General features: G+C 38.7%; 1 protein-coding gene across 1 annotated transcript in view; it reads left to right on the forward strand.

The window, feature by feature from the left end:
- The first annotated feature begins 2986 nt into the window (after positions 1-2986).
- The window catches only part of LOC139934561 (uncharacterized), a 42702-nt gene continuing 20976 nt past the window's right edge, over positions 2987-24712 (forward strand). Inside the window, 14 exon segments of the mRNA XM_071928829.1 lie at positions 2987-3153; positions 8023-8293; positions 10512-10637; positions 11270-11331; positions 12782-13017; positions 13612-13758; positions 14758-14907; positions 16952-17128; positions 18765-18885; positions 19671-19838; positions 21444-21627; positions 22526-22634; positions 24012-24104; positions 24451-24500. Of these exon segments, the coding sequence (XP_071784930.1) occupies positions 8043-8293; positions 10512-10637; positions 11270-11331; positions 12782-13017; positions 13612-13758; positions 14758-14907; positions 16952-17128; positions 18765-18885; positions 19671-19838; positions 21444-21627; positions 22526-22634; positions 24012-24104; positions 24451-24500 (1874 nt within the window). The 5' untranslated portion in view covers positions 2987-3153; positions 8023-8042.

Raw genomic sequence — 24712 nt, forward strand, 5'->3', positions numbered from 1 at the left:
GATAACTTCAGGCAAAACTTGATAATTTCAGGCAAAATTGGATGATTACACAAGGCTACAGTCTTGTACACAATAGTTCAACAGTTTTAGTTTAAGAACCACACTTTTGTAAGTACGCAAGGCCTGTACATCTTTTCAGGCAAAATGTGATAGTTCAGAATTTGTACACAAGGCTATAGTTTTCAACACAAAAACACATTGTCAACCAAACTTGATAACACACATTTCCTAAGCCTTGTCAGTTTCAGGCAAGGTTTGATAACGTTCAGGCAAAATATGGCAACTGTACAAGGCTATATTATTATTATTATATAGGCCTGAGATACAGTTTCAGGCAAAATTTGATAATTTTAAACGAAAAAGTACATGAGGCCTTGTAAACATTTTCAATCAACATTTGACAACTACACAAGGCATATGCACCAGTCTAGTAAGTACTAGCTCTTACATTTTCAAGCAAAGTGTTTTTTCTGTACGGAAAGTGTATAATGGCTTTAAACACATTTCCAAACACACAAGCCTTGTACACATTTTGTAGCAAATGCTATACATGTAGCACACTTGAACACTTTTTTTAGGCAAAGTTTTATAAGTACACAAGGCTATATAAAGCACTGTACAAACATTTTCGGCAAAGTTTAAATTTTAGTAAAGGAGGCTGAGGTACAATAGCCTTGTACACAATTTCTGGCAAATTTAATAATTTCATGCAAAATCTTATCAGTACACAAGACCTAATACACAATTTCAGGCAAACCTTGGTAAGTACACATTTTAGTAACTAACCCAATAGCTTTGTACAAATTTGATAAGTACACAAAGGCCACGTTATTATTATGGTTAATTTAGTTAGCACTGGGACAAGAAAAACAAATACATACAATGATCCGTAGATCTGTTGCCCTACATTTGGAATACACAATGAAATTAATAAGGGAATAAAAGAGTAGGCGACGAGTTCTTAAACGGACGTTTAAAACTGGCAGGGTTGTGGCCATTTGATAAAGGCTTGAGCTGAATGCGAGGGCCTTTATCGCACCGTAACGACCCTGCAAGGATTTAAACGTCATATCAAGTCACTACTCTTTTATTCACGTTCATGAATGCCCTTATACTGGGTATATTTACCTTTCAAAAAAAGTTGTTTGAAACCAATATATGCACCAATGAGGATGGGGAGTGCAAAAACAATTGGTGTACTCAAAATGTACCCTTTTCAAGATAATCACACTTTAACACTTCGTTTTGCCATACATTTGTGCCCAAGGTCAAAGTTTATACGTTAATTACATAGATTTGTAGTATCAACATAAAGTTAAAAATACATTTTATGGATACATCTATCAAATGTGAATAAATTTAAAACAAATTTTGAAAATATTGATTTTTGACCTTTTTTGACCTTTTTACCCCAAAACGACCTTAAAATTCAAAATCAAGCTGGGCATCCACCCTAATCGTCTTCCCGAGCCCATGATCCATACATCTAGCATGGATGCCAGCCATTAACAAACTATGCCGTGTTTTTTTTTTTCTTTTTTTCTAGAGCACTTTTTAAAGTTTGGCTGGTCTACTACTAGCCCTAAATTGGCAGTGTCCCTATTTTGTCAATATGTTTGTTCGCCAGTCAGAAGCCATACAACCGTTAACTGCCGTGTAGCCAGGGATCACACCCAAATTACGATACAACCTGGGGAGCGGCAGCTAGGGGATCACCTTAAGGGGATGCGACTTTTTTGTTTCAGATATCAATACAAACCACAAGGGAAACTGACTGGGTAAATTTGTAAATGATTTTTGGGGTTGAACAAAGAATTGACTAGAGTGGGATTCGAACCAACGACCTCCGGATTAACGTGCCGGCGCTCTACCAACTGAGCAATTTTTTTATATCTTTTTCCCTCATTATATTCCCAGCCCCGTTTATTTCCCCCGTCATTTATTTTGCCGTTCCTCGACTCCCTGTCCCACGTGTGCCCCTTTAATTAATTACCTGTAAGAAAACCTCCTTACCCCCACATTACCTTTTATTTCACAACATGTATAGGCCTACTAAAGAATTTCCTCCATCTAGTGGGGTGCCGCACGAAGCGCGGCATCCCGCTAGTTGGTAATAAGTCAACGCTTCAACGGCCTGCCTGCTGCCGGTTAGTCTTGGTTCAAGACTCTCCTGGATTTGTCACAACAGGGCGCGCTATCACCCCCAACGCCCTATCAACCACGAACCGCTATCACCCGAGAACCGCTATCACAGGAGAGTCTTGGCACATTCGTTAAATCTCCCTCCCCCCCCCCCCCCAAAAAAAAAAAGAAAAAAAAAGGGGGCGGGCTCTGCGGGAAACCTACGCACGCGCATTATGTTTCCCCCCGATTTTGGGGGGAGATTTTAAGGAACACGTTGCCTTGGATCGGACGAGTTGGTCAAAACAAAAGCGTTTGTCACCGTTGTTTATATAATGCATATGGTTGGAAAGATGTTTTAAAAGTAGAATACAATGATCCACACAAGTTTGCCTCGAAATTGCGTGGTTTTCCTTCTACTGTGCGAACTAACACGGTCGGCCATTTATGGGAGTCAAAATTTTGACCCCCATAAATGGCCGACGTGTTAGTCGACAAGCTAAAGGGAAAACCACGCAATTTCGAGGCATGTTTGTGTGCATCATTGTATTCTACTTTTACAACATCTTTCCAGCCATATGCATTTTATAACAAACGGTTACAAACGCTTTCCAAAGACCAACTCGACCGATCCAAGACAACGTGTTCCTTTAACGAATGTACCAAGACTCTCCTGTGATAGCGGTTCGTGGTTGATAGTGCGTTGGGGGTGATAGCGCGCTCTCTTTTTACAAATCCAGGAGAGTCTTGAACCAAGACTAGCTGCCGGTCGGTTGCACTGCTGCCACCAACCGCCCAGGCGTCGTTAGTTACCTATGATGTACACATGCATGACATTGTTTGTGCGATGTACCGTACCATGGTCATTCGTTTGCTTTGCTGTGCAGAGCGTCGTTGCCGTTGGAGTTGTCTAAAAAGGTTCGGTGCTAATTGTACATGATGGTAGAAATTTTAGTGCAATCATGATGGACGTAGAAAATGGTTGTGTGTTTCTTTAATCGTTGCCTGTTCTCTATAACAATCCAAAAAAGAGTAAGTTAAGTATATTCAATATTGATATTCAAAAGAGGGAATAAAATTTCGTATTCGCAGGTACAGGTAGGGTCATATTTATATAATCGACCGTCATTATGTTACCGACCGTCATATGTTTTAGAATCCCAACTTTGATTCCCGTGTACCGCGAGACTGTGCAAGCTCCATCTACCGGAATGACAGAAGCTCTGCAGTTTACTCACGGTCTGTATTTCCGTCGACGTCAGGCTTAATCATGCTGAGAACAAAGTTTCTAGTCGGAGGTTAAACGAAACATTTATCTTTATTAGCCTATAAATTATAATTATAGTAGGCCCCTAGCCTAGTAGAAGTAGGATAGGCCGCCTAGATGATGAATTTTTGGTATATATAGGCCTACATGTATGTAAATTACTAGTCGTCAGGCTAGTGCATTGTCTTGTGCCAACGATCAAAATGAGTCAAAGAAACAACATCCAACCTCGAATGTTCAAAACAAAATTATCATCTGCTAGATTATAGATGCAAGGTTGGAGGATGTTTCTTTGAGTTTGAGTCTTTTGTTGATTAATGGCATAATAATGCACATTTTTAGTGATTTAATTTTAAATACAAAAAATTCATCATTTTATAAATGCTGAGAGCATAACCTTCATAGTCTAGACTACAGGACACTTTATTCTCAGCATGATTTAAGCCTGATGCAAACACAGGGTGAGTAAACACTGCAGAGCTTCTGTCATCCCCGTGGATGGAGCTTGCACAGTCTTGCGGTAAACGGGAATCAAAGTTGGGGATGAAAAAATGTGAGGGGCGATAACATGACCCTATGATAACAAGTGATTAGTAAATAAATCAATATGATACAGGCACAGGTACTACAACTTCAATTCAAACTGGAATGATTTGTATTTCTTGTATTGTAATGTATCGAACGTTAAAGCCATTGGACACTGTCTGTAATCGGTGTTGTCCAAGTACCACACTTCGTGTATAACAACTTATATATAAAAAAACAAAACCTGTGAAAATTTAGGCCCAATCCGTCATCAGAGTCTGGAGAAATAACAGGAGAACCCACTCTTGTTGCCGCACGTTCCGCCGTGCCATGACATGTGTTTAAAATAAATCCGCAATTCTCGCTATCGAGAATTGATATTGTTTTAATGTTTTCTCAAAAAGTAAAGCATTTCATGGAATAATATTTCAGGAGAAGTCTTTCACCATTACCTTCTGTAAACCCTGTAAATTATTTATAAATCTGCTACGGTCTTTTTTTGTTTTTTTCTGTACCGAAAGTGTCCAATGGCTTTGAGTAATATTTATCACTCACTCTGTGATTTTGTTCCACACCATCAGCTACCGACCTGCAGATGTGATTATAACGTACATGTAGGCCCCACACTTACACTGTACACTTAAGGTTTGATGGGCTTTTTTGTAATGTAGGCTTAAATGCCTTTTAATGCCCCATATCCATTTTCTTTCAGTGTCAAAGCTATTTTTGAACTGGTTGGTTGTCTTGGCGTTGACCATTTTGGATGTGAGTCTATTCCAGTTATCAACAACTCGCTGTGTGAAGAAGTATTTTCTGAGATTGAGCCTTTGTTAAGCCTTGTTTTAATAGCTTTTATGGGAGTCAAATTTTTGACTCCCATAAATGGTCGACTGTTTTGCACAGTAAAATGAAAACCACGCAATTTCGAGAAATTATAGCGTTCTTTTCCCCGTATGCCTTTTTCCTCAGACAAGGTACTAGCTTGGTGGCTCTTCTCTTCACTTTCTCCAGACACTTTATATCGTTCTGTAGGTACATGTAAATGTACAGTGTGTATGGGCACCATGCTTGAATGCAATACTCGAGGTGTGATCTGATGTAGGCTTTGTATAGGATAGCAAAGCTTTCCCTATCAATTTACTTGAAGGTCCTTCTGATGATCTTAAGGCTCTGCATTGCTATACCAGCAGCTTTCATACACTGTAGGATGGGTTTACAGTCTCGTGTGAAGTACACCCCAAGATCCTTCTCTTTATCTTCTGCTTACATGTATTTCTACACGGTTGAAGATGTAACTTTTGAGTGGAATATCCTTGCCCATGTGCATGTATACACTTACACTTGAAGCATTAAACCTCAGCAACCGGGTATCGGACCACTTCTCCTGGGTATGCACTTCACTGGCTCCCTGTTCAATATCGCATTCAATACAAATTACTTCTGCTTGTTTTTCATTCTTTACATGGTTCTGCTCCTCAGTATAATTGTCAATTAATTACCCGTTACAATCCTTCCAGATGTCTTAGATCATCCACTTCGTCATTACTGGTTGTTCCCCACACCCACAACAGTTGGGGTGACAGGGCTTTTTCTCATGCTGGTCCTTTACTTTGGAATAATCTGCCTCTTAATATCCGTAACATGTCCTCTATTCATAAGTTCAAAGAGGCCCTCAAAACCCACTTTTTCACAGCTGCTTTTCATTAATTTTGTGTTTCTTCCTTGCGCCATGAGCATCACTTGTGGTGGATACCGGCGCACTATAAGTGTTCATATTATTATTATCTTGTTGCAGCATGTTTCCCCCATCTGTACTCTCCTTCGAGACTTTGTGGTAGAGCTTGGTGTCATCGGCAAATAATTTGGATTTAGATGCTACAATATCCATCTGGTCGTTGATGTACAGGAGGAATAGCATTGGACCTAACACAGATCCTTTTGGTATGCCACTCAATACGTCTGCCCAGTTGGACAGCTTGTCTCTTTCTCCTACATGCTGCTTCCTGTTACTCAGGAATTCCTGGATCCATTTGATTATCCTTCCTTCAAAACCAAAGGCTTTCAGTTTGGAAATGAGGTCCTTGGGAGGCACAGTGTCAAAAGCTTTGGAGTAGTCCAAATAGAAAACATCCACTCCAGACCCACTGTCCAGGTTTGTTGTAATATCTTCAAGGTTGACTAGAAGTTACTTTGGACATGCAGGATCTTCTTGGGATAAAGCCAAGCTGAAACTGCTGAATACCCCCCCCCCATATTTGCAATGTAATGCAATAAAGGGAGACGGACATTGTGTTACTGGTTGATTACTTCTAGAAACTACGTATTATAAAGCTCATCGTGCCTAATATTTGGGTAATTCCATGTCAGACCAACGCACTGTTTTCCAATATAGATAAAAATTGACGTGCTTTTGTACTGAAGAAGTAGGTCCTAATGAAAAAATGAGCAATGATTATGAATGCACACAAATTTTTAGCCCGATCCAACGGAGTAGTACAGACCACTTGATATTGAAGTGAATTTTGACTGTTCCTACGGTGTTTTAACTGGTATTTAGCCAGCGGACCAATAAGGATCCTTGAGTCTAAGGCTAAAGTAGCCGTACTCCAGGAGTAACCAGCACAAGGAAAGTGGATCTTTTTTTAAACTAATGTGATAAAATAAATAGGGCTTTAAAGACCCTGGACACTATTGGTAATTGTCAAAGACCAATCTTCTCACTTGTTGTATCTTAACATGCATAAAATAAAAAACCTGTGAAAATTTGAGTTCAATTGGTTGTTGAAGTTGCGAGATAATAATAAAAGAAAAAACACCTTGTCACATGCAGGATGTGCTTTCAGATGCTTGATTTCGAGACCTAAAAGACTTAATCTGAGGTCTCGAAATCAAATTTGCGGAAAAATACTTCATCTCCCAAACTATGTCACTTCAGAGGAAGCCGCTTTTCACAATGTTTTATATTATAACACCCCTTGCAAGTATTGTGCCTGCTCATTGGTTTAGAGCGCGTCACATGACATGTCTTAGTTTTGCTAGACGACGGCCGTGTGATAGAGCGTCGGTTTGCCATGCGCTAGTCCGAAGACTAGCACATGGCGCCGTGCGCTAGTCCGACAGACTAGCACACGGCGTGCAGTACCCAGACGTCCGTTGCGTGTACGAGGATGATAAATTAATAGTCTGTAACCATTTCGGATTGTCCGACACTACATGCAACACAGTAGGTAAAAGTGTTTGCAATCTGTGTTCGCGTCGTCCGTGGATTGTAGCATTCAGGTCTGTAACTTAATAATAATAATACAGGTTTTAGAAATGTTTGGGGTGTTATAAAACAAATATTGACTGCTTTTACTCGTGCAATGGTTAAAAACTATGACTCCCTCGGTGATCCCCGGAGCGTTCTATTTTCCCTCGGCTTCGCCTCGGGAAAATAGAACGCTCCGTGGATCACCTCGGGAGTCATAGTTTTAACCATAGCACTCGAAGCAGTCAATATTTGTATACTATCAACCTCTCCCCATTACTCGTTAAGGTTTTATGCTAAATTATAATTTATTTGGGTAATACCAATAGTGTCCACTGCCTTTGCACACTCAAGGTTATCTTAAAGAAGCGTTACAGAATTGGTACGAAACAAAAATCGTGAAGATCACAGATTTACATAAAACTTACATGGTCTAATGATAATGATAGTAGAAAACATCCCTTGAAATATTTTTGTCTGAAATTTCATATTTGATGAGAAATAAATAATCTAATTTTGCTGTTGGAGTTTATCGCTCAGGGAGCGTTTCATTCATATGTTTTGGCATTGATGCAGTGCAAACTTTGTAATTGGTTTCTCACTATTCTCTCGCGGCCCAGGATGGCCGATCGATCTGGAACTTCTACAGGTTTGTCAGTTTATGTAACGGTGTTTTGTTTTTAGGACACAAGAGCCAAGACTTGGACTTGAAGAAAAACACTCCTGCTGATCAGAAACACCAGAGCTTTAGTCCAGTCTGCTTGACCAGCTGTCAGTTGCGTCACACGATAGTACTGTCTAGAAATATTCCAACTGTAAAGTTAAATCGTACATTTTTAAATTTTCTTTTCTTTTTTGACAGGAGTCCAAGTCGAAATAAAAATGTTGTGCAGAAGTGTTTCCACCAGTGGAGACACCAATCCTCTGCAAATGCTCCATAAAGCTTGCTCTCCCTCTGAAGAAATTAATGCTCTTCAAGAACTCAGTAAAAGTCTAACTCCAACTGTGACTGGTGAAGATGACATTGAGCGTCAGTGGTTGTCAATAGCTGCTGATAATCTTGGTGATGGTCCATGCAATCCATTCCCAGCATACGCTCCACAAGATTTTTTCTCTAAAGTGGATTTGGAAAGGTTTGTAATACTGTGCCTTTAAACATGAATGTTATATACAGATAGCGTAGCTCCCCAAAGGTATTGGAATTTGACAAACTAGTTCCAGAGGCGCAGCCGAGGGAACTTGTTTGTCAACTTCCAATACCGACTAGTCTCCCGAAATAACCATGTCACATTTGTTTTACTATAGACCGTATTGAATATGACGTCCTTCCGAAATATCCATGTTACATTTGTTTTACTATAGACCGTATTGAGTATGACGCCATAGCGGCTCAAATATCTGACCTACAAGATGGCGTCTGTGCATGTGCGTGCGTGTGTGTGTGCGTGCATGTGCCGTAGAAATCAAACTGGGAATGTTGCGTATTGTGTGCTTCGATGATGTATACGTTGGACACGCATACGATTTGCCCTACAAGATGGCGACTTTTCATAGCAAAAAGGGATTATTCAATATGGTCTATACTTAATACATTCATTTTCCGGAACATGAGTTTGCAGCAAGGGAAAATGACAGCTGTGAAATAAAATGCACATAATAAGTTTGTTCATGTGTTGGATGTCGCTAGAGATAGCGCTGTTCGTGCCTGTATGTACAGGATCCACGATCGTACCACGATTGTAAAGCGCATGACAAGTAGAATACATGTAGCTCCTGGGCTGCCCGGGCGCTATTCTACTTGTCATGCGCATTTACCATGTGCGTGGTTACTCGCAGGGGCGCTAGGTAAACAGCAAAATTAGCACTTGGCACGTGATGATGAATGGACCAGTAAGAACTCGACGTCATGAACATGTATGAGGTATAGTTAACCAAAATATGACATTACTAATTTGCCATTGGTAATATTTGGGGTTATTTGGTAATATTTGTTTGGTGTAAATATTTATTAATCATTATACAAATATTTTAAAACCAATTGCATGCATTGTATGCATTGGTGTCCTTTATTTCATTCAGTGTAATTTTCTTTTTTAAAATTCACATTTTATCTTGTTAGATCTGGAACAGTACATGTATATTCTTACAATTGACCCTTCTCTGTTTAAGTTACATTTGCGCCTTGAACACCCAGCAGGGTGGATATGTGCGCATTACAAGTCTTATTGTTTTTATTATTATTATTTTAGCTAAATAATCCAGACCTATTCTCAGGGGTGCATTTTTCATTTTCTTTACTAAGAAGATGTCTGCCACAACTATTTTCTGTTGTACATTGTGTAGACTTTGTAAATTGACCTTTTTCAAGAATCTTTACTTCCCGGCACCTTGTACAGCAGCTACAGCCTGTATAGACTGTGCAGGTCTCGCAAAACTTGAATGTTTCTGGCCTGGTAAATATTCAACACCATGTAAAATCCATGTGACACAAGATCTGTTTTCAAGCAAAGTAACAAAGCATGTATCCCAAATATAAAAATGTCAAAATACAGTTACATGTAACAGAACACAGTCAGCCTAAATTCTCAATTTTACACTTGGAACCTGATGTTGTACATGTAGGTCGTGCAAAATTTCTAGATTTCCTCAAAAGTTTTCGGATTTTTTATTTTATTTATATCAAATAGTGTGCTTTTTGTTTGTAATCATTCCGCAAAAGATGATTTAGGAGGCTAGAAAAAGTGATGTTTCAAAAGTTGCACCGGTGAACTGGAGGTGGGGGGTTGGGTTTCTTTCATTCCCCATACCCCCTCTGGCACCATGGTTGATTGGTGGATGAAAAGTGTCCATAGATATCCTGTGCTTACTGTGCCCACTATTCATTGCAATGAGCATTACACTGAAATTGAGCCCTGTTTTTAAAGGCAGTGGACACTATTGGTAATTACTCAAAATATTTTTTAGCATAAAACCTTTCTTGGTGACGAGTAATGGGGAGAGGTTGATGGTATAAAACATTGTGAGAAACGGCTCCTTCTGAAGTGCCATAGTTTTTGAGAAAGAAGTAATTTTCCACGAATTTGATTTCGAGACCTCAGATTTAGAACTTGAGGTCTCGAAATCAACCATCTAAACGCACACAACTTCGTGTGACATGGGTGGTTTTTTCTTTCATTATTATCTCGCAAGTTCGATGACCGATTGAGCTCAATCTTTCTCAGGTTTGTTATTTTATGCATATGTTGAGATACACCAACTGTGAAGGCTAGTCTTTGACAATTACCAATAGTGTCCACTGCCTTTAACGTGCACACTTTAATACACTTCAAATGAGTTTGTTTCTCATTTCAGGTTTACGTGCTATCTGTTTGAACGGCGTTTCAGCTGGTCTGAGGCAAGAAAACCTGCAATCTTAACAGAAAGGGATGCAGAGCTTAAGAGCAGATTAAACTTTTTATTAGATGAATTTTTGAAATGGTACATGGAATTTTTGTTGCTGATTTTTACCAAAAGCTGTGTTTGTTACGCAACCATATGAATTTTCTACAAAACACAGCCAATACTCACGTAAGTTTTGGTTTACGTTTCAACTAGTATCACTGGTCATCCTCAGAAATGAGGCACCACCAGTTTGTTGGTGGTGCTGTTTCCTGCTATGGCCAGTGGATGGTGGTTTGGCTGATTGTGTCCTCCCCAGGGGTGAAACTTGGGTATGAGGGGGTCCCATATGTGTGAGAGTTTACGTGAGTATTGGCTGTGTTTTGTAGAAAATTCATTTAATAAGTTGATAATTTTACCAGCCTGATGAACTTCTTTCATGACATATACATACAATGTGCTATCATCAAGCAGTCTAGAAACACCCTTTGATTGCAGTCAACAGAAGGTGTCCCTGAAATTACAAAAAAGTTTTAAAAACATTTTTTTTCTTCGGCCTAAACTTTCCACAAGAAACAAATAGAAATTGGGTGTGCTGATAAATTTTAATAATACAGTGTGCATTGATATTAATGCTAAAACATATAGTGTAAAGATACTCATTTGAAATGAACTTGCACTTATTAAATAAAGCAAATGTTCTTATTGTTTTCATTGGTTGTTCTTTGCAGGTATCTTTGTCAAGAAATCTCCCAAGTGTTGCTATTGAGCCTACAGGGTACAGTTAATCACGGTAATGTGCCAGATATCTTTTTATCGCCACAATGAAAATGTCATTTAAATTATACGACATACACATTTACATAAAAAAACCTTTCCTGCTACAAACAAAGTATAATAATAATAATTATATAATAGCGCTTTATGGGTTTCTCAAAGCACTCCTGACGGGTTTTTGAAGTTTTTAAATTATAATCCATTTACAGGGTTAAACAAGGTACTTTGGTGTATTCAGCAGCAACTGCCAGAAACATTTGGAAAACACCTTCTCTTAGCGATAGGTGTAACTCTTTTTTGTGTCCAATACACAACACATGTGACCAACGGCTTTTACTTCCCATCTAAAGGATGATAATAATAATATAAAAATATCAAAGTCCTATAATAGCGCACGTATCTACCAAACAAGGTACTCAAGGCGCTGAGTATATACAAACTTTCAGAAAGATTGCAGTGATGAATTTTGAGACCAATTATTTAGCACCTTATAAGGGTTCACAAGGTGCTACGGCGCATACAGCAGCCACAGCCAGGAACACAGGGGCGAACCCCTTCTCTTTTCGAAAAGTGCACTGGGTTCTTTTACATGCGTCACACAACACATGGGAACAACGGCTTTGCGTCCCATCCGAAGGACAAAGCAATAGTGAAGTGTCTTGAATACGGACACAAGTGTCACGGCTGGGGACTCGAACCCACACTCTGCTGATCAGAAACACCAGAGTTTGAATTCAGTGCTCTTAACTGCTCAGTCATGACACTTCCATGATGCAATAATGGTTACATTTCTTACGTAAGAACACAACTGTCACTAACTTGACTTGAATCTACACTCTTCCGATCAGTTCAGTGCACAAGAGCTTGAGTTCGTTGCAGTAGACTGCTTGGCCATGACATATCACACATGTACTGTTCTTGTGCCCTGCTGATGTGCCCACTGGTTTCCTTTTAGGCAGCTGATAAGTGGTACGAGCCAAACCACAATCTCCTACCAGTTGCTTGATGGTTTTTAATTCCTCAGACTAGAGCAGTAGTTTTTATAGTTAATTCCAAGGATTACACTATAATATTTTCTATGCAAATCAAGCATTTCTTGCTTTTACTGTAGTCAGTTTGCCACTACTAGTACTAGGGCTCAAAATATTTCACCAGGTCATGTCAATTGCTGACATGATGTTTGCATATTTTAGCGGTCCTCAACCTGAACTGTCTGCATATTTGTTGTTTGTTTAAAAAATATGGCCAAAAGTAATGCATTGGACAAACGTCCCAGTTTGGAACAAACATTGTTTCTCATTTTTGTTTCCTTCAAGACAAAATAACCTAATGCAAAACAGAAATCAGGTAAAAACAATCCATTCTGCCTTTATCAATGTTTATTTGAAAAGGTGTTTAATTAGCCAGTTATGATGGTTCTTTGGTCATGTTTCTAAGCCTCATTATTCTTTTGTTCATTCTGACAGCCCCTTCTATGCCAGTCGTTCGTAACCAGACAATTATCCACATTATGGAGTGGCTACAATTAAATGCCAGTCATCCAAGTCTACACAAGCACTTTAACGATGCTCAAGCTGTAGTGTTATGTGGTGTTTGCGATGTGTGGTCAGCCATTCGGAATGGTTGTGTCACACGTCTTGGACGAATTGTCAATAATTTCACTTTACAAGAAGTGCAAGGCCTTTTCACTGAGCTTACTAAGGTATGTACATATGCAACTATAGGTACGTATTGTTTGAAGCTTTGCATGGTGCGAATAAATAGGAAAAAACTACAACAAAAATGGTAAACTTGTGGGTTCAACCATGTGTACGTTCCTAGTGAACTGTGAATGCAATAAGTATACATCGTGAAGACCGGCAGCAACATTCACATGTATCCACAAAAACCAATGAACACAAATTGTTAATTTGGTGGCTATTCTGCGTTACTCCACCTTTTTAAAGGACTACATGTAGTTAGCCCATTTTGTTTAGGGTCAAGTTGATTCTCACAGACTTTTTTGCGTTCCAACAGAGTGTTATTATAGCACTTTTGGATAATTTCACTGTAACTCTATGCATAGAGTATGCTGTGCGTTATGCAGTGAACATGGTGAAGTGCGCATTTTAGGCGACACAGTGTTAATACACTTAAACCTAACTTGCCCACCAACATGGTGAGTGTGGCACCAGTCACCGTGTGTGACGCGCATGCAAGGGGTCAATAGGCAACAACAAAATCTGAGATTTTGAATATTTGTATTATTGTGGCACCAATCCAGATTATAAACAGAAAAGTATTTGGTTTGTTTAAGATATGTGAGAACCCAAGCAGCACATGGCAGTCTATAGAGGGAGCTCTTATGGCCATGAGTACACTACTCAAAAGCTTCCAGTGGATAGGTGTGCTGTCGACCAGTTCGAGTGATACTCATTGTAATACGGGCAAATACTTTTTAAAGGTGAGTTCACCAGCTACAATCTTTTTGCAGCAGAACTTTCCAGTTATTTCAATCCTAATTTTTGTTAATGCCGACAAACGGCAATGGTCATTTATATAAGTTGTGTTAAAGTATGAGTTAAGTTGGTTCCTCCTCGAGGTGTACTTTTTGGCAAGCTGCGAAGCAGTGTGACCCTACAATTTCCATCCGGCGTGCGTCCGCGTTCAGTGGAAATGTTAAAGTTTTCGTTTTAAAGTTTCAGTCTTTGAGTTGAGTTGTTTTTGGTATGCACAAGCCCAGGTGAGAATGTTATAACATTGCCAGTAATTTTTTTTTTTTTATTTCCAACTATGTTCTCCAATAATGTTGAAGTTTTGGGAATAAAAAAAATGTTAAAGTTTTTGGAATACAAAAAAAAAAATTAATAAAATGTTGAAGGCTCAAACATTGCCATGGCTTTTAAAGAACCAAACCCAAACTTAAATTTTAGTAAATCATTTGTTAACACAAAAGGCAAACTCTATGCCACTGGTTCCAATTGAATGAGCTAAAACAATGAAAACTTTAAATAGTCATAATGTACTGAGTTGAAACTAAACTTGCATCTGTTGCGGTGCCCACTGCCAAAACATAGGACTCGAACTGCCTCTAGCTACGGGGCAACCTCGGTAGTCTAGTTGGTAAGACACTGCTCTAGAATTGCAAGGGGCGTGGGTTCGAATCCCACCCAAGTAACATGCCTGTGATATTTTTTCACGGGACTCGGGAAAGTACTGAGCATACAGTGCTAAAACACATCGGTGTATGGGTGAAAACCAAAATTAATAACCCATTCAGATTAGTTTTTATCTATCTATGCCTTGAGATGCACATCTATCAAACTCTTCTCATTTATCTTCTGTCTTGTTACAAAGGACTTCAAATAATTATTCAAGCAGATGCAAGTATAGTGGTCTGACAGTGTGTATTAATATCATGACACCTTTAAAAAATCTGTGTTTCTTTGGCTTATTATTTCAGTTTGGTACTCAGGAATTGAGTCAACTGCCAGAGTTTGTAAGCAACCATATTCATATGACTGTGTACCCACTGTTGGCTCATCCTCAGCTTGGAGTCAGAGAAAATGCAACCAAGGCATTGTCAACATACTTGTCAAGATGTGACTTCAAGGTAAGGTTACAATCTAAATGTGTATAGGATTTGAGGCATTACATGGTGAAGTATCAATGAATATTTGGTTTGCGGTAACACCTTGTGTGTATCTACTTGCCAGGCAGAGTTTGTTCTTAGAGAACTGTCTTGCTTTGTTCTACTGCCGGAGAGTAGATAAGCAGATGTTCAGGAGACTTCTCAGTTCTGAAAAGAACTGTCCTGCTTTTTAACTATTACCAGGGCAGATGGTATAAAAATAGACTGGACTACTACTTTAGCTTATAGGATCGTAAATAACTGTACTTCCGCGGACTGTACTGTCAGATCTGAATTGGTCTCCTGACAATGACTAGAGGAAGCTAGTCGAAACGTTGACCATATGAATATAGGGGGCACGAAAGGATTAACGAAAAGGAATCCATTTTGTTTCAGTGAATTCTCATCACACAGAACTCTTTCTCATTATGCTCTGAAAATTTAAGCTGAACTGGCTTTAATTGTGCGCAGATGGAATGGACACAGTAGCAACTTTTTACGGTCTGTACACAAACTTCATGGAGGGGTTCTGACATGTTCAATCGGGATTGGTGCCCAGAACTTTGAGCCATGCTCCCAATTTTCAGGGGACCGTCCAATCATTTAATTGGTCGGAGTGTCAACTTACTTAAAACAAGAAAGACATACATGTACATGTACTACTTACGGTAAATTGCTATACCTGGATCTTACTGGGAACATGCTAGACATGTGTGGTCTGGTTGGGCGCCATTTGGATGTCTATGTGTACACGCATGCCGGGTCTGGAGTGTATAATAATAATAATAATATAGGTATTTATATAGCGCCTTTAACAAAGATCAAAGCGCTGAACAGTGAATAAAACAAGAACAAAGCGAGAAAGGAGAGAAAAACAGAACAACAGAAAGGATTAATGACGAGGCTGATTGAAGAAGTAGGTTTTGAGTTTTTTTTTAAAAAGGCAATTGAAGATAATTGATGAGTTTGGGTAATTTGTTCCATTCCTTCGGCCCAGCCAGAGAAAAAAGACTCGGAGCCGGCAGATCTAAAAAGGCCTTTGCTCACAGAGAAGGGATTTATCAGAGGAGGAGCGCAGACCTTCTCTGCCAGATGTATAGTAGACAATAGATAGAAAGTGTATGTAATAATAACAAGACTTGTAATGCGCACATATCCACCCTGCTGGGTGTTCAGGGCGCAGTACATGTAAAATCAAAAACACAACACAAAGAAAACAGACACAACAAAATTAGTCATTGAAAACCTGTGACATAAGATGAGTTTTGAGAAGAGACTTGAATTTTGCAGTACAAACACAAGATCGAAGATTAAGTGGTAGAAAGTTCCAGATGCGTGGCGCGGCTGAAAAAAAAAAGACCTGTCACCCTATGAGTGTCGAGACTTGGGTTCAATGAGGAGAAGCATAGAACTTGATCGAAGATTCCTTGATGGAGTGTAAACTTGAAGCAGTTCAGAAATATAGTGGGGAGCCTTGCCATTAAGAGCTTTGTGGACAATGAGCATCAGCTTGAAGATGATTCGTTGAGAGATGGGGAGCCAGTGTAGTTGTTTCAGAATGGGGTGATGAACAGGATTTTCTAGACAGTGTCACAATGTAGCACGTTCATCCTGTACACAGACAGACCCAACTCGTAATACCAGATCAAACTAACTATGTAAAAACTATACATTTCAGAGCATTCTGTAGCCCTTCTTTAATTGTTGTTATTATTGTTGTTATTATTAAAAAGTGTACCGTGGCTGTTGCTGAACTGGTAAGTGGCTGTCAGGAAACTGCACTCTACGAACATTATCCAATTTGTTGTGACTTTGACCAGAAATATGTATGAGCTTCAAACCTGTTTCTACTCATCTCAATCAATTATTTTTACATAAGGAACAATTTAATAGTGGTTAAACACCAGACAGCTTTCCCTCCACTGCAATGTAAAGTTTAGAAACCGCTTTCTTTTGAACAATATGCCATTACTAATACTTGATAACAACTCCTAAAAAGTCCCAATCACTTGTTTACTTACTTCAGGTGGCTCTGAAATGTTTAAGAGAAGCTGTGTCAAGACTGTGTCAATCCGATCAAGCTGAGTCCTGGTCATCTGGGGACTGCGTTTTCTTACAGCATGCTGTATTGAAGCCATCTTACAAGTTCTTGGATGCTTATGAAGCAGAAGGACTTCTGAGTGTATGTTTGTACCTCATCAAGGTAAGCAATTAGAGCAGGGGTCTACAGAGAGCTGCTTTAAAGCACAAAATTTTGCTTAAGCAAAAAATTTATTGCTTAGTAAAATCAGATTACCGGCCAAGACTCCCCTCAATTGTTATGCTAAGTAAACAACAGCTAAATACTGGTCATAAGCAATGTATATGGCATGAAATTTTGGCCAGTAACATGTGTAAAATAAGCGAGCTGTTTTCGTGCTTCAGCAAATTTGTTGCTTAAGCAGCTCTAAGAAATTGGCCCCAGGTGACTCTCATTTCTTCAAGGTCTACATTTTGTTCAATTCTATTATAAAGCAACGAACACGTTTGGTAATTCCTCAAAATAATTATAATCATGAAACCTTTTTTGATTACGAGTATTATGGGGTTAGGTTGATAGTATAAAACATTGTGAGAAACGGCCCCTCTGAAGTATCATACAATGTAGTTTTTGAGAAAGTGGTAATTTTCCACATATTTGGTTTTTGAGTTCTCAAAATCACGCATCGGAAAGCACACAACTTCGTGTGACCACGGTGTGACAAGGGTGTTCTTTTCTTTCATTCATATCTTCGAACTTCACCGACTGATTTAGCTCAAATTTTAACAGGTTTGTTGATTTATGCATATACACCCTATGTTGAGATACACCCACTGTGAAGACTAGTCTGCGAGAATAACCAATAGTGTCCAGTGTCTTTAAACAAATTTAAGGCAGTGTGGCAATATCTGTGTATCAAAATAATAATGTGAATCAATGTGTGGTGAAGAGGTTTTCAACTAGTGGTTTAAACCCCCGTCGAGGTCGGACTTCATAATTTAACCGAGACGAAGTCGAGGTAAATTATCAAGAACCAGGCCTCGGTGGGTTTAAACCACTAGTTGAAAACCGATTCAACACACTTTGATTCCCATTCATATACCTTTTCGTTATTGGTCAAAAGGTAAAATAAATGCAAAAATTATAATTATTCAATGATTGCTTTCAACACAACACCCCTCCAGCTATAAAAAAGGCTCTCCGCCGCCCTCGGGTAAAGAACTCCTTATAAGGGAGTGTTGTGCGCGTTGCGCGTATCGCGTGATGTGGCACAACTGTTTCAGCCGTTGCTCTCGACCAATAAGAATGAAGAAATTGTCTTATACGCACCGATGCAAGCGCGCGTCTCACGCCCATGTTATAACACTTTTTACTGGTGTTATATCATCCATTTAAACAACCCCTCGTGATGCCCTTTCGACCAATCAGAATGGATAAACTGTCTTGGGTATTGATGAATGTTCATTACATTACATGTAAAGAATGACATAATGGGTTCATGTGTAGGTGGAGAAGTTTGTTGGATTGAACTGTGCATAAATGTGTGTATGTAATTATTGCAGATGAATGTAGTTGGTATGGATAATTTGGGTATTGGGTTCTATGTCTGATGGGAACTTACATTGCAAACTGATCCAACTATTTGTTGGAAACAAGCGAATTAAACACCTACATGTAATGTCAATGTTGACCTCTTCTGTGTTTAACAAATCATATCCCTGTTTGCACGTAGTATACATGTACATGCATGCACTCACTATTCAGTGTGTTTTGAAGTGTGATTGGAAAATGACATAAAATCTATCTGTTTGTCTTTCAGTATGTGCAATCTGGAGTACTTCTACCATACTGGATGCAATACTTCTCAACCTTTAATTTGTACCTCATGCATCCTGCCTCTACAGTCAGGCAAGCTGCAAGTATCATTTTCAAATATATCGGTATGAACTTATTTAGAGAAAACTATCAAATTATAGACGTGCAGAACTTTTGCAACCAAAATTAATACATTATTTCTTGTCTAATAGCATTGAAAATCGTTTTCCATTTTGTTAAGTTAGCATTGTCTCTGTGGTAAAGTGAGATGTTTTTTTTTTTATTAATGTACACCTTAACCCATAACAAAGCAGTTATTATATTAAAACTTGCTCTGTCCTTGAGAAAAAATGTAACAAACAATTTTTTTAAAGTCTGTTAAACCTGTTTAGCAAATTATTACACAGTTGAAAATGGTTATACTTTTATATTAATTACTAGGGTAGATTGCCTTACTCAGTCCAAACCGGACCCAGATATGTATACGTTTACTTATAATTTATACTTAATTTTAACATTACAGCAGATGTATAAGAAAGTTTTCTTATAATTATAAGTTATCACACAAGCGCGCGTGGAATACAGAAAAATATAGCGCTTCTGCGTCCCATATCCAAGGAGGCCCAAGGCCGAGTTGGATATGGGTCACAGACGCGCTATATTTTCTGTATTTCCACGAGCGCGCGTGTGTTAACGTATTTATCTTCAAGCAAACTTGCTGCGTGACCATAGAACACACAAGACGCATGGTAGTGATATTGGCCGTGCAATATAGGTTTTTATTCTAGGGTTTTTCAGAACTCCATTCTGCGAACCTGATTGGAGGATTAGCTCATACTTGAAGATAAAAGTTATAATACACTGACACACTACCTTATGATGAAATATTGTTATTTTGTTTCCTGAAAAGTTGCAAAAGAAAGCAGCAACCCTGGTCTACTGAAGCTGGTTCTGCAAGCTTTATGTGCCAATTGGAGCATTGACATATCACTGCCAAATACAAAGAGTGACAAGTCAACTGTCTTACAAGAAGGGGAAAACAAGATTAGCATCACAACACTTAACATGCTGACATCAGGTAAAATAACTTACGAGTCTTGTAATTGAATGCATCTTTCCTAAAGGAACACCTGTGAAGTAAGATAAGAGTTGCAGAAAAACCATGTTTTATATCAATCCTGCCATGTCTGTTATGAGTTGTGCTGAGTGATATTCTTTATATAATTTTCTTTGCTTCTGATTGCTTTTGGGGGTGGCATGCATGTGCACGTTAACTGCATCCAGTGAATTACTTCTGCTGATGTAACATGTTCAAATATAAGATCTTCACTATTCAGAAGAATCCTACATTTTTGGATGTAACACAACCCAGCATTGAATACATACAAAGATTCAGCTTGATCCCCAAATTTTTTCCGTACTTATAGATAAGCTTGGGCGATATCTCGATATAATCGAAAATCGCGATACCATTTCTTAAACGATTACCATATCGTCTTGATTTTTTGTTAGTCGAATTATCGGCATATCGTGGTTTTGATGAAGTATCGCGATGTCTTCCCTAATTGAGACGTCTTGCAATCACAACTGGTTGTTTAAAAAAAAATTCAAGTCCCAGAAACAACCCCAAGATCCCCCAATTGAAAAAAAATAACATCAAACACTTTAGCGCCCAGGCGGTCTCCCACAGACACTTTAGAAGTAACACAATGTATCAATTACCTCCCCTGTGTGGGAGCCTTGTGCGCCGCCTCGCCGCCGAACTGCAGACCACAATGGGATCATATTACACAAAACCACAACCCATCCACAACCATTTTATGAATGAGAGGTCACTCCATGTGCATTATGGATGCTTATTGGTTGAAATGGGCAGGATATACACGCACATGTAAGAACAGCCATGCGCAGTAGACACTTTAAAAGACACTTTGTGTGTAACTCATAGAGCTACAACACCATGGGTAGACAGTACACCTCACAGATCCATACTTCGATTTGTTTGAACTTTCAAAGTATGGGAATTGGGCATAGTATTATTCATCAAATACACATCGCGATTTAATCGAATATCGCGATACTTTTTGGACGATATATCGTGGGATAATAAAACCAATATCGCCCAAGCTTACTTATAGATCTTGTAATTGGTTGTGATAAAATGTGACAACTGATGACGTCATGAAGACACCCCTCCATATTTTATCTTTACATGTACATGTATATGACCTTTCAAGCCTGAGGCAAAATCAAATGTGATTTTGCACCAGCATTTGTAAGGCACAATTTCTCTGCAAAAACATTCAAAGGCGCCGGTCCAGGTCGAAAAAAGAGAAGAAAAAAATCTCAGATGTGTTCAAAGGCTAGTCTGAAAAGATGTGTTTTAAGGGAAGTGAGAAATGTCATGTGTATCTCGATGACGTCATTTGTCTACAACAATAATACTGACAAAATAAGAAGACCCCCAACATAGAGTTAAATACATGAAGCTCAGTTGGTAGACACCAGTACAATAATATGGGGGTCGTATGTTAAAGTCCCACTCTGTTACATTTGTAATTGTTCAAACCCCAAATTATACAAAGAAATACATTGTTTCGGCCTGACAGTATTCTTAATAAAGTACATACACGCATTAAGTTTGAATGTTGGTTTGATTGATTGATTGATTGATTGATTTCAGAAAATTTGCAGTCTGACATGTCTTTGAGCCACGCATGGGAATGGCGAGAAGGAAGGTTGTTTGCCTATGAGCTGATAGTCAAGTTCCTGATCATCAATCATATTCACTATCTGTTTCCTTCATATGCATTACCACCTTCTAAGTTTGATGGCAGTGTGTCTGCAGATGATGCCGTCCCTCACAGGTATTTCATATCACATGCTGTGTCTGTAGAAAGCTCCCAGATGTTTGTTTGGATTGTTGCATGCATAAAAAGGCCTTGCAATTTAACTGTGTGAGAAAGATCTCTCAGACTGGCTGATTGCAAGGGAAATATTAACAGCATTTTATAGTTTAGAACGAACTTGACTTCTACAAATAAACATTAATTTACTCCAGATGATGATCAGAGCATACTGACTGAAATATCAAGTTGAAACCAACGGTTGTTTTCAGAACCACCCCCAGCTCATTATGTGGTTTTACTGCAGAACCTTTCCACATTACTTCACTCATCATAAATACCTCAGACAGATTTACGTGGGGGTGTTTAAATGGGTGATAATGACCAGCTGGCGCTCTGCTTGTAACCAGTTGATTTGGATACAAGGCGCTAGTGTTGTTGCAAGACATTTCTCGTTACTGGCAATGCAGATGCTGTCAGTGAGTAGGCCGGGCTGTGTGTGAAAGGAAAACGAGAAATATCTGACACCAAGACTATGCGCACGAACGGATCCAAAAACCGTTGTCTCAGTCATAACAATGCAGAGTTTTGCAGAGTTTCAAACTCTTTTATGCCTTTTAACCAAAAAGGCATTTATGAATGGGAATAAAAGAGTAGTGACTCGTTCTTAAACGGCCATTTAAAACCTTGCAAGGTCATTGCCCTGCAATAAAGGCCCTCACTTCAGATCGGGGCTTTATCACATAGCAACGACCATGCCAGTTTTAAACAGCTGTTTAAGAACTCGTCGCAACCCTTTTATTCCCTTATTGACAACACGCCTGTCACTTGCAAATTTAGTATTCATTACATTCAGATTTTTTTAATTTAAATAACATTTATGATTTTTGTGATTTTGTTTTGTTTTGAATGGCTGAAGTCATCAGCCAATGTCAACTCAACGGGCTACCCTTAGCAAGAGCCTAAGTTATGTAGAGAGCAACATAAAGAATCCCTTTGTAGCTTCAGCTGATGATGGAAGATTGCAGGTAAGATTGCACTCATTTACTCTTTTCAACTGATGATTATGCTGGCATCATTCTAAGGTCTGTTATCCACGTTTATATCATCTCCATATCATAAAACGCGTTACCGGTAGTATATATTTGTCTCACAATTCTCTCGTTATTTTAATTCATACCTTCATCACTAGCCGTCTTGATTATTGTGATGGTTAACTTGATCTTTACCTTATTCAAGGTAAGGTATACAAAGAAGACATAGCGCTGCTGCTAGGCCAGACATAGGCTTGATGCAAATACAAACAGATTTTGTGATATAACTACCATTCTGAAAGAACTGCATTGATGATTAGCATTTAAATTTTGCACTCATTTTGAAATGTTATTGTTTGTTCAAGTTTCCCTTGATAGATTTATTTCCTAAACTTATCACTTACATGTACTTCATCTTTAGTATAAACAAAAAGTTTTAACTTTTTCTTAGTTAAAACTATAAAAAAATTAACCTAAAGAAGGATGAAGGGAGGTCTCTGATTGCAGAGCCAATTCCATAGCGCTGCTTAACGGTAAGCAAATTTTTGTGCTTACTGTACCAAAATAAATTACTAACGTGTAAACAGGTTTCACAGGTTAGCAGTTAGCAAGAAAATAAGTCGACCGTCTTGCGTGTTCACAATGGATTTGTATTGTTAGGTTCGCATGCCTTTTTGTGTGCTTGCGGTTAGCAGCGCCATGTGATGGAAATCGCGCAGTAAGCACAACATCGGCTGTTTACACACTTGCGTGTGTGTGTGGGCAAGCATTGTCTGAGCGATAACTTGAGAAAGACTTAGCCTTTCAACTGTAAACTTGGTTTGTAGATTGGTATTTTTATCCCACACAGGCCTGTTGTTCGTTGAATCTGCTAGATCAATGGCTAACACAAGGTTGTCCAAGCAAACTTAAAAGAATGACAATAATCTCAGTGAGGCACTCCGGTTTTATCAACACACTGTTTTTGTTGTTGGTGTTTTAACTTAATGTTGTAACTTCCATTTGCAACTAGTTATTCAACATTCTTTTTATCCATAAATTAATAGCTGAATTAATTAATCGAAAGGATATGTATCACATATTATTGAGCACTGCAAAAACTAGTGTGGTCAATACCTAATGCAAACTCTTACTGACAACTGAAAATGCTGAGCAAATAATGTCTCTCAAAATATAGCTCTTAAAACACCCTACACAGCAATGAAAACTATTGAAAATTTCCAAGACTGTATGTATTTTTGAACTGATCTTTAGAATGAGCTTTCCCCCTTCCCCTCCGTAACACCTTTGATACAGTGTTAGTGGCCACATGGAAAGGGTATCGCTGTACACAGAAGTATTTTCCACTAACTGTGGTTGTTTTGCTTTTAGAGTGGAGGTGTAAAGAGTAAAACGTCATGGTCTGATGACAGATCAGCATCTACAAATCAGCCTCTCTACTTACACCAGGATAACCCTCATCAGGTACTGAAATATAACACTTGAGGCTCTTCTACATGCTTCTTTTGTATATAATATACTTCTACCAGTTGGCATATGTTTATGCAGGAGTCGTAACCTGTTGAATATGGAGTAGGGTTGGTTTGGGTCAGAGTCCATCTACAGTACCGTATCGTTAATCACAACAAAAACTCTGTTATTGGCCTCAGCGGTATTGCTTCACTTTTCTAAAAGGTGGAGGTATCTCTCCCCTTTCAAGTTACAATGATGAAAATTGCATATATCAAACTTACATGTAACCCTTAAACTTAACCCTTAGCAAATAGCGAGTCATGTATAACCCACTAATCTCACACTTGTTTCCATTTAGTGTCTCACAAGAAGTGGAAGTGACAGGCGAAAGACAATTGAAGAACGAAGGTATGTAAACAAAAAAAATTGTTGTATCAAAATATTGGTAATGTTGTCTTTCTTTAACGTTAGCAAAATCTTGTACATTTTTGCAATTAATAATGTACATGTTAAATATATGTTGCTCACCTCAAAATCATTATTTTTCCCCTGAATGTGTGTATATAAGTAGCCACATTTATTCTCCCAGGAAAACTTCAGCTCGCCCACGGTAAGCATTT

This window comes from Asterias amurensis, chromosome 3 (genome assembly GCF_032118995.1).
Source record: "Asterias amurensis chromosome 3, ASM3211899v1".
Classification (NCBI taxonomy): domain Eukaryota; kingdom Metazoa; phylum Echinodermata; class Asteroidea; order Forcipulatida; family Asteriidae; genus Asterias; species Asterias amurensis.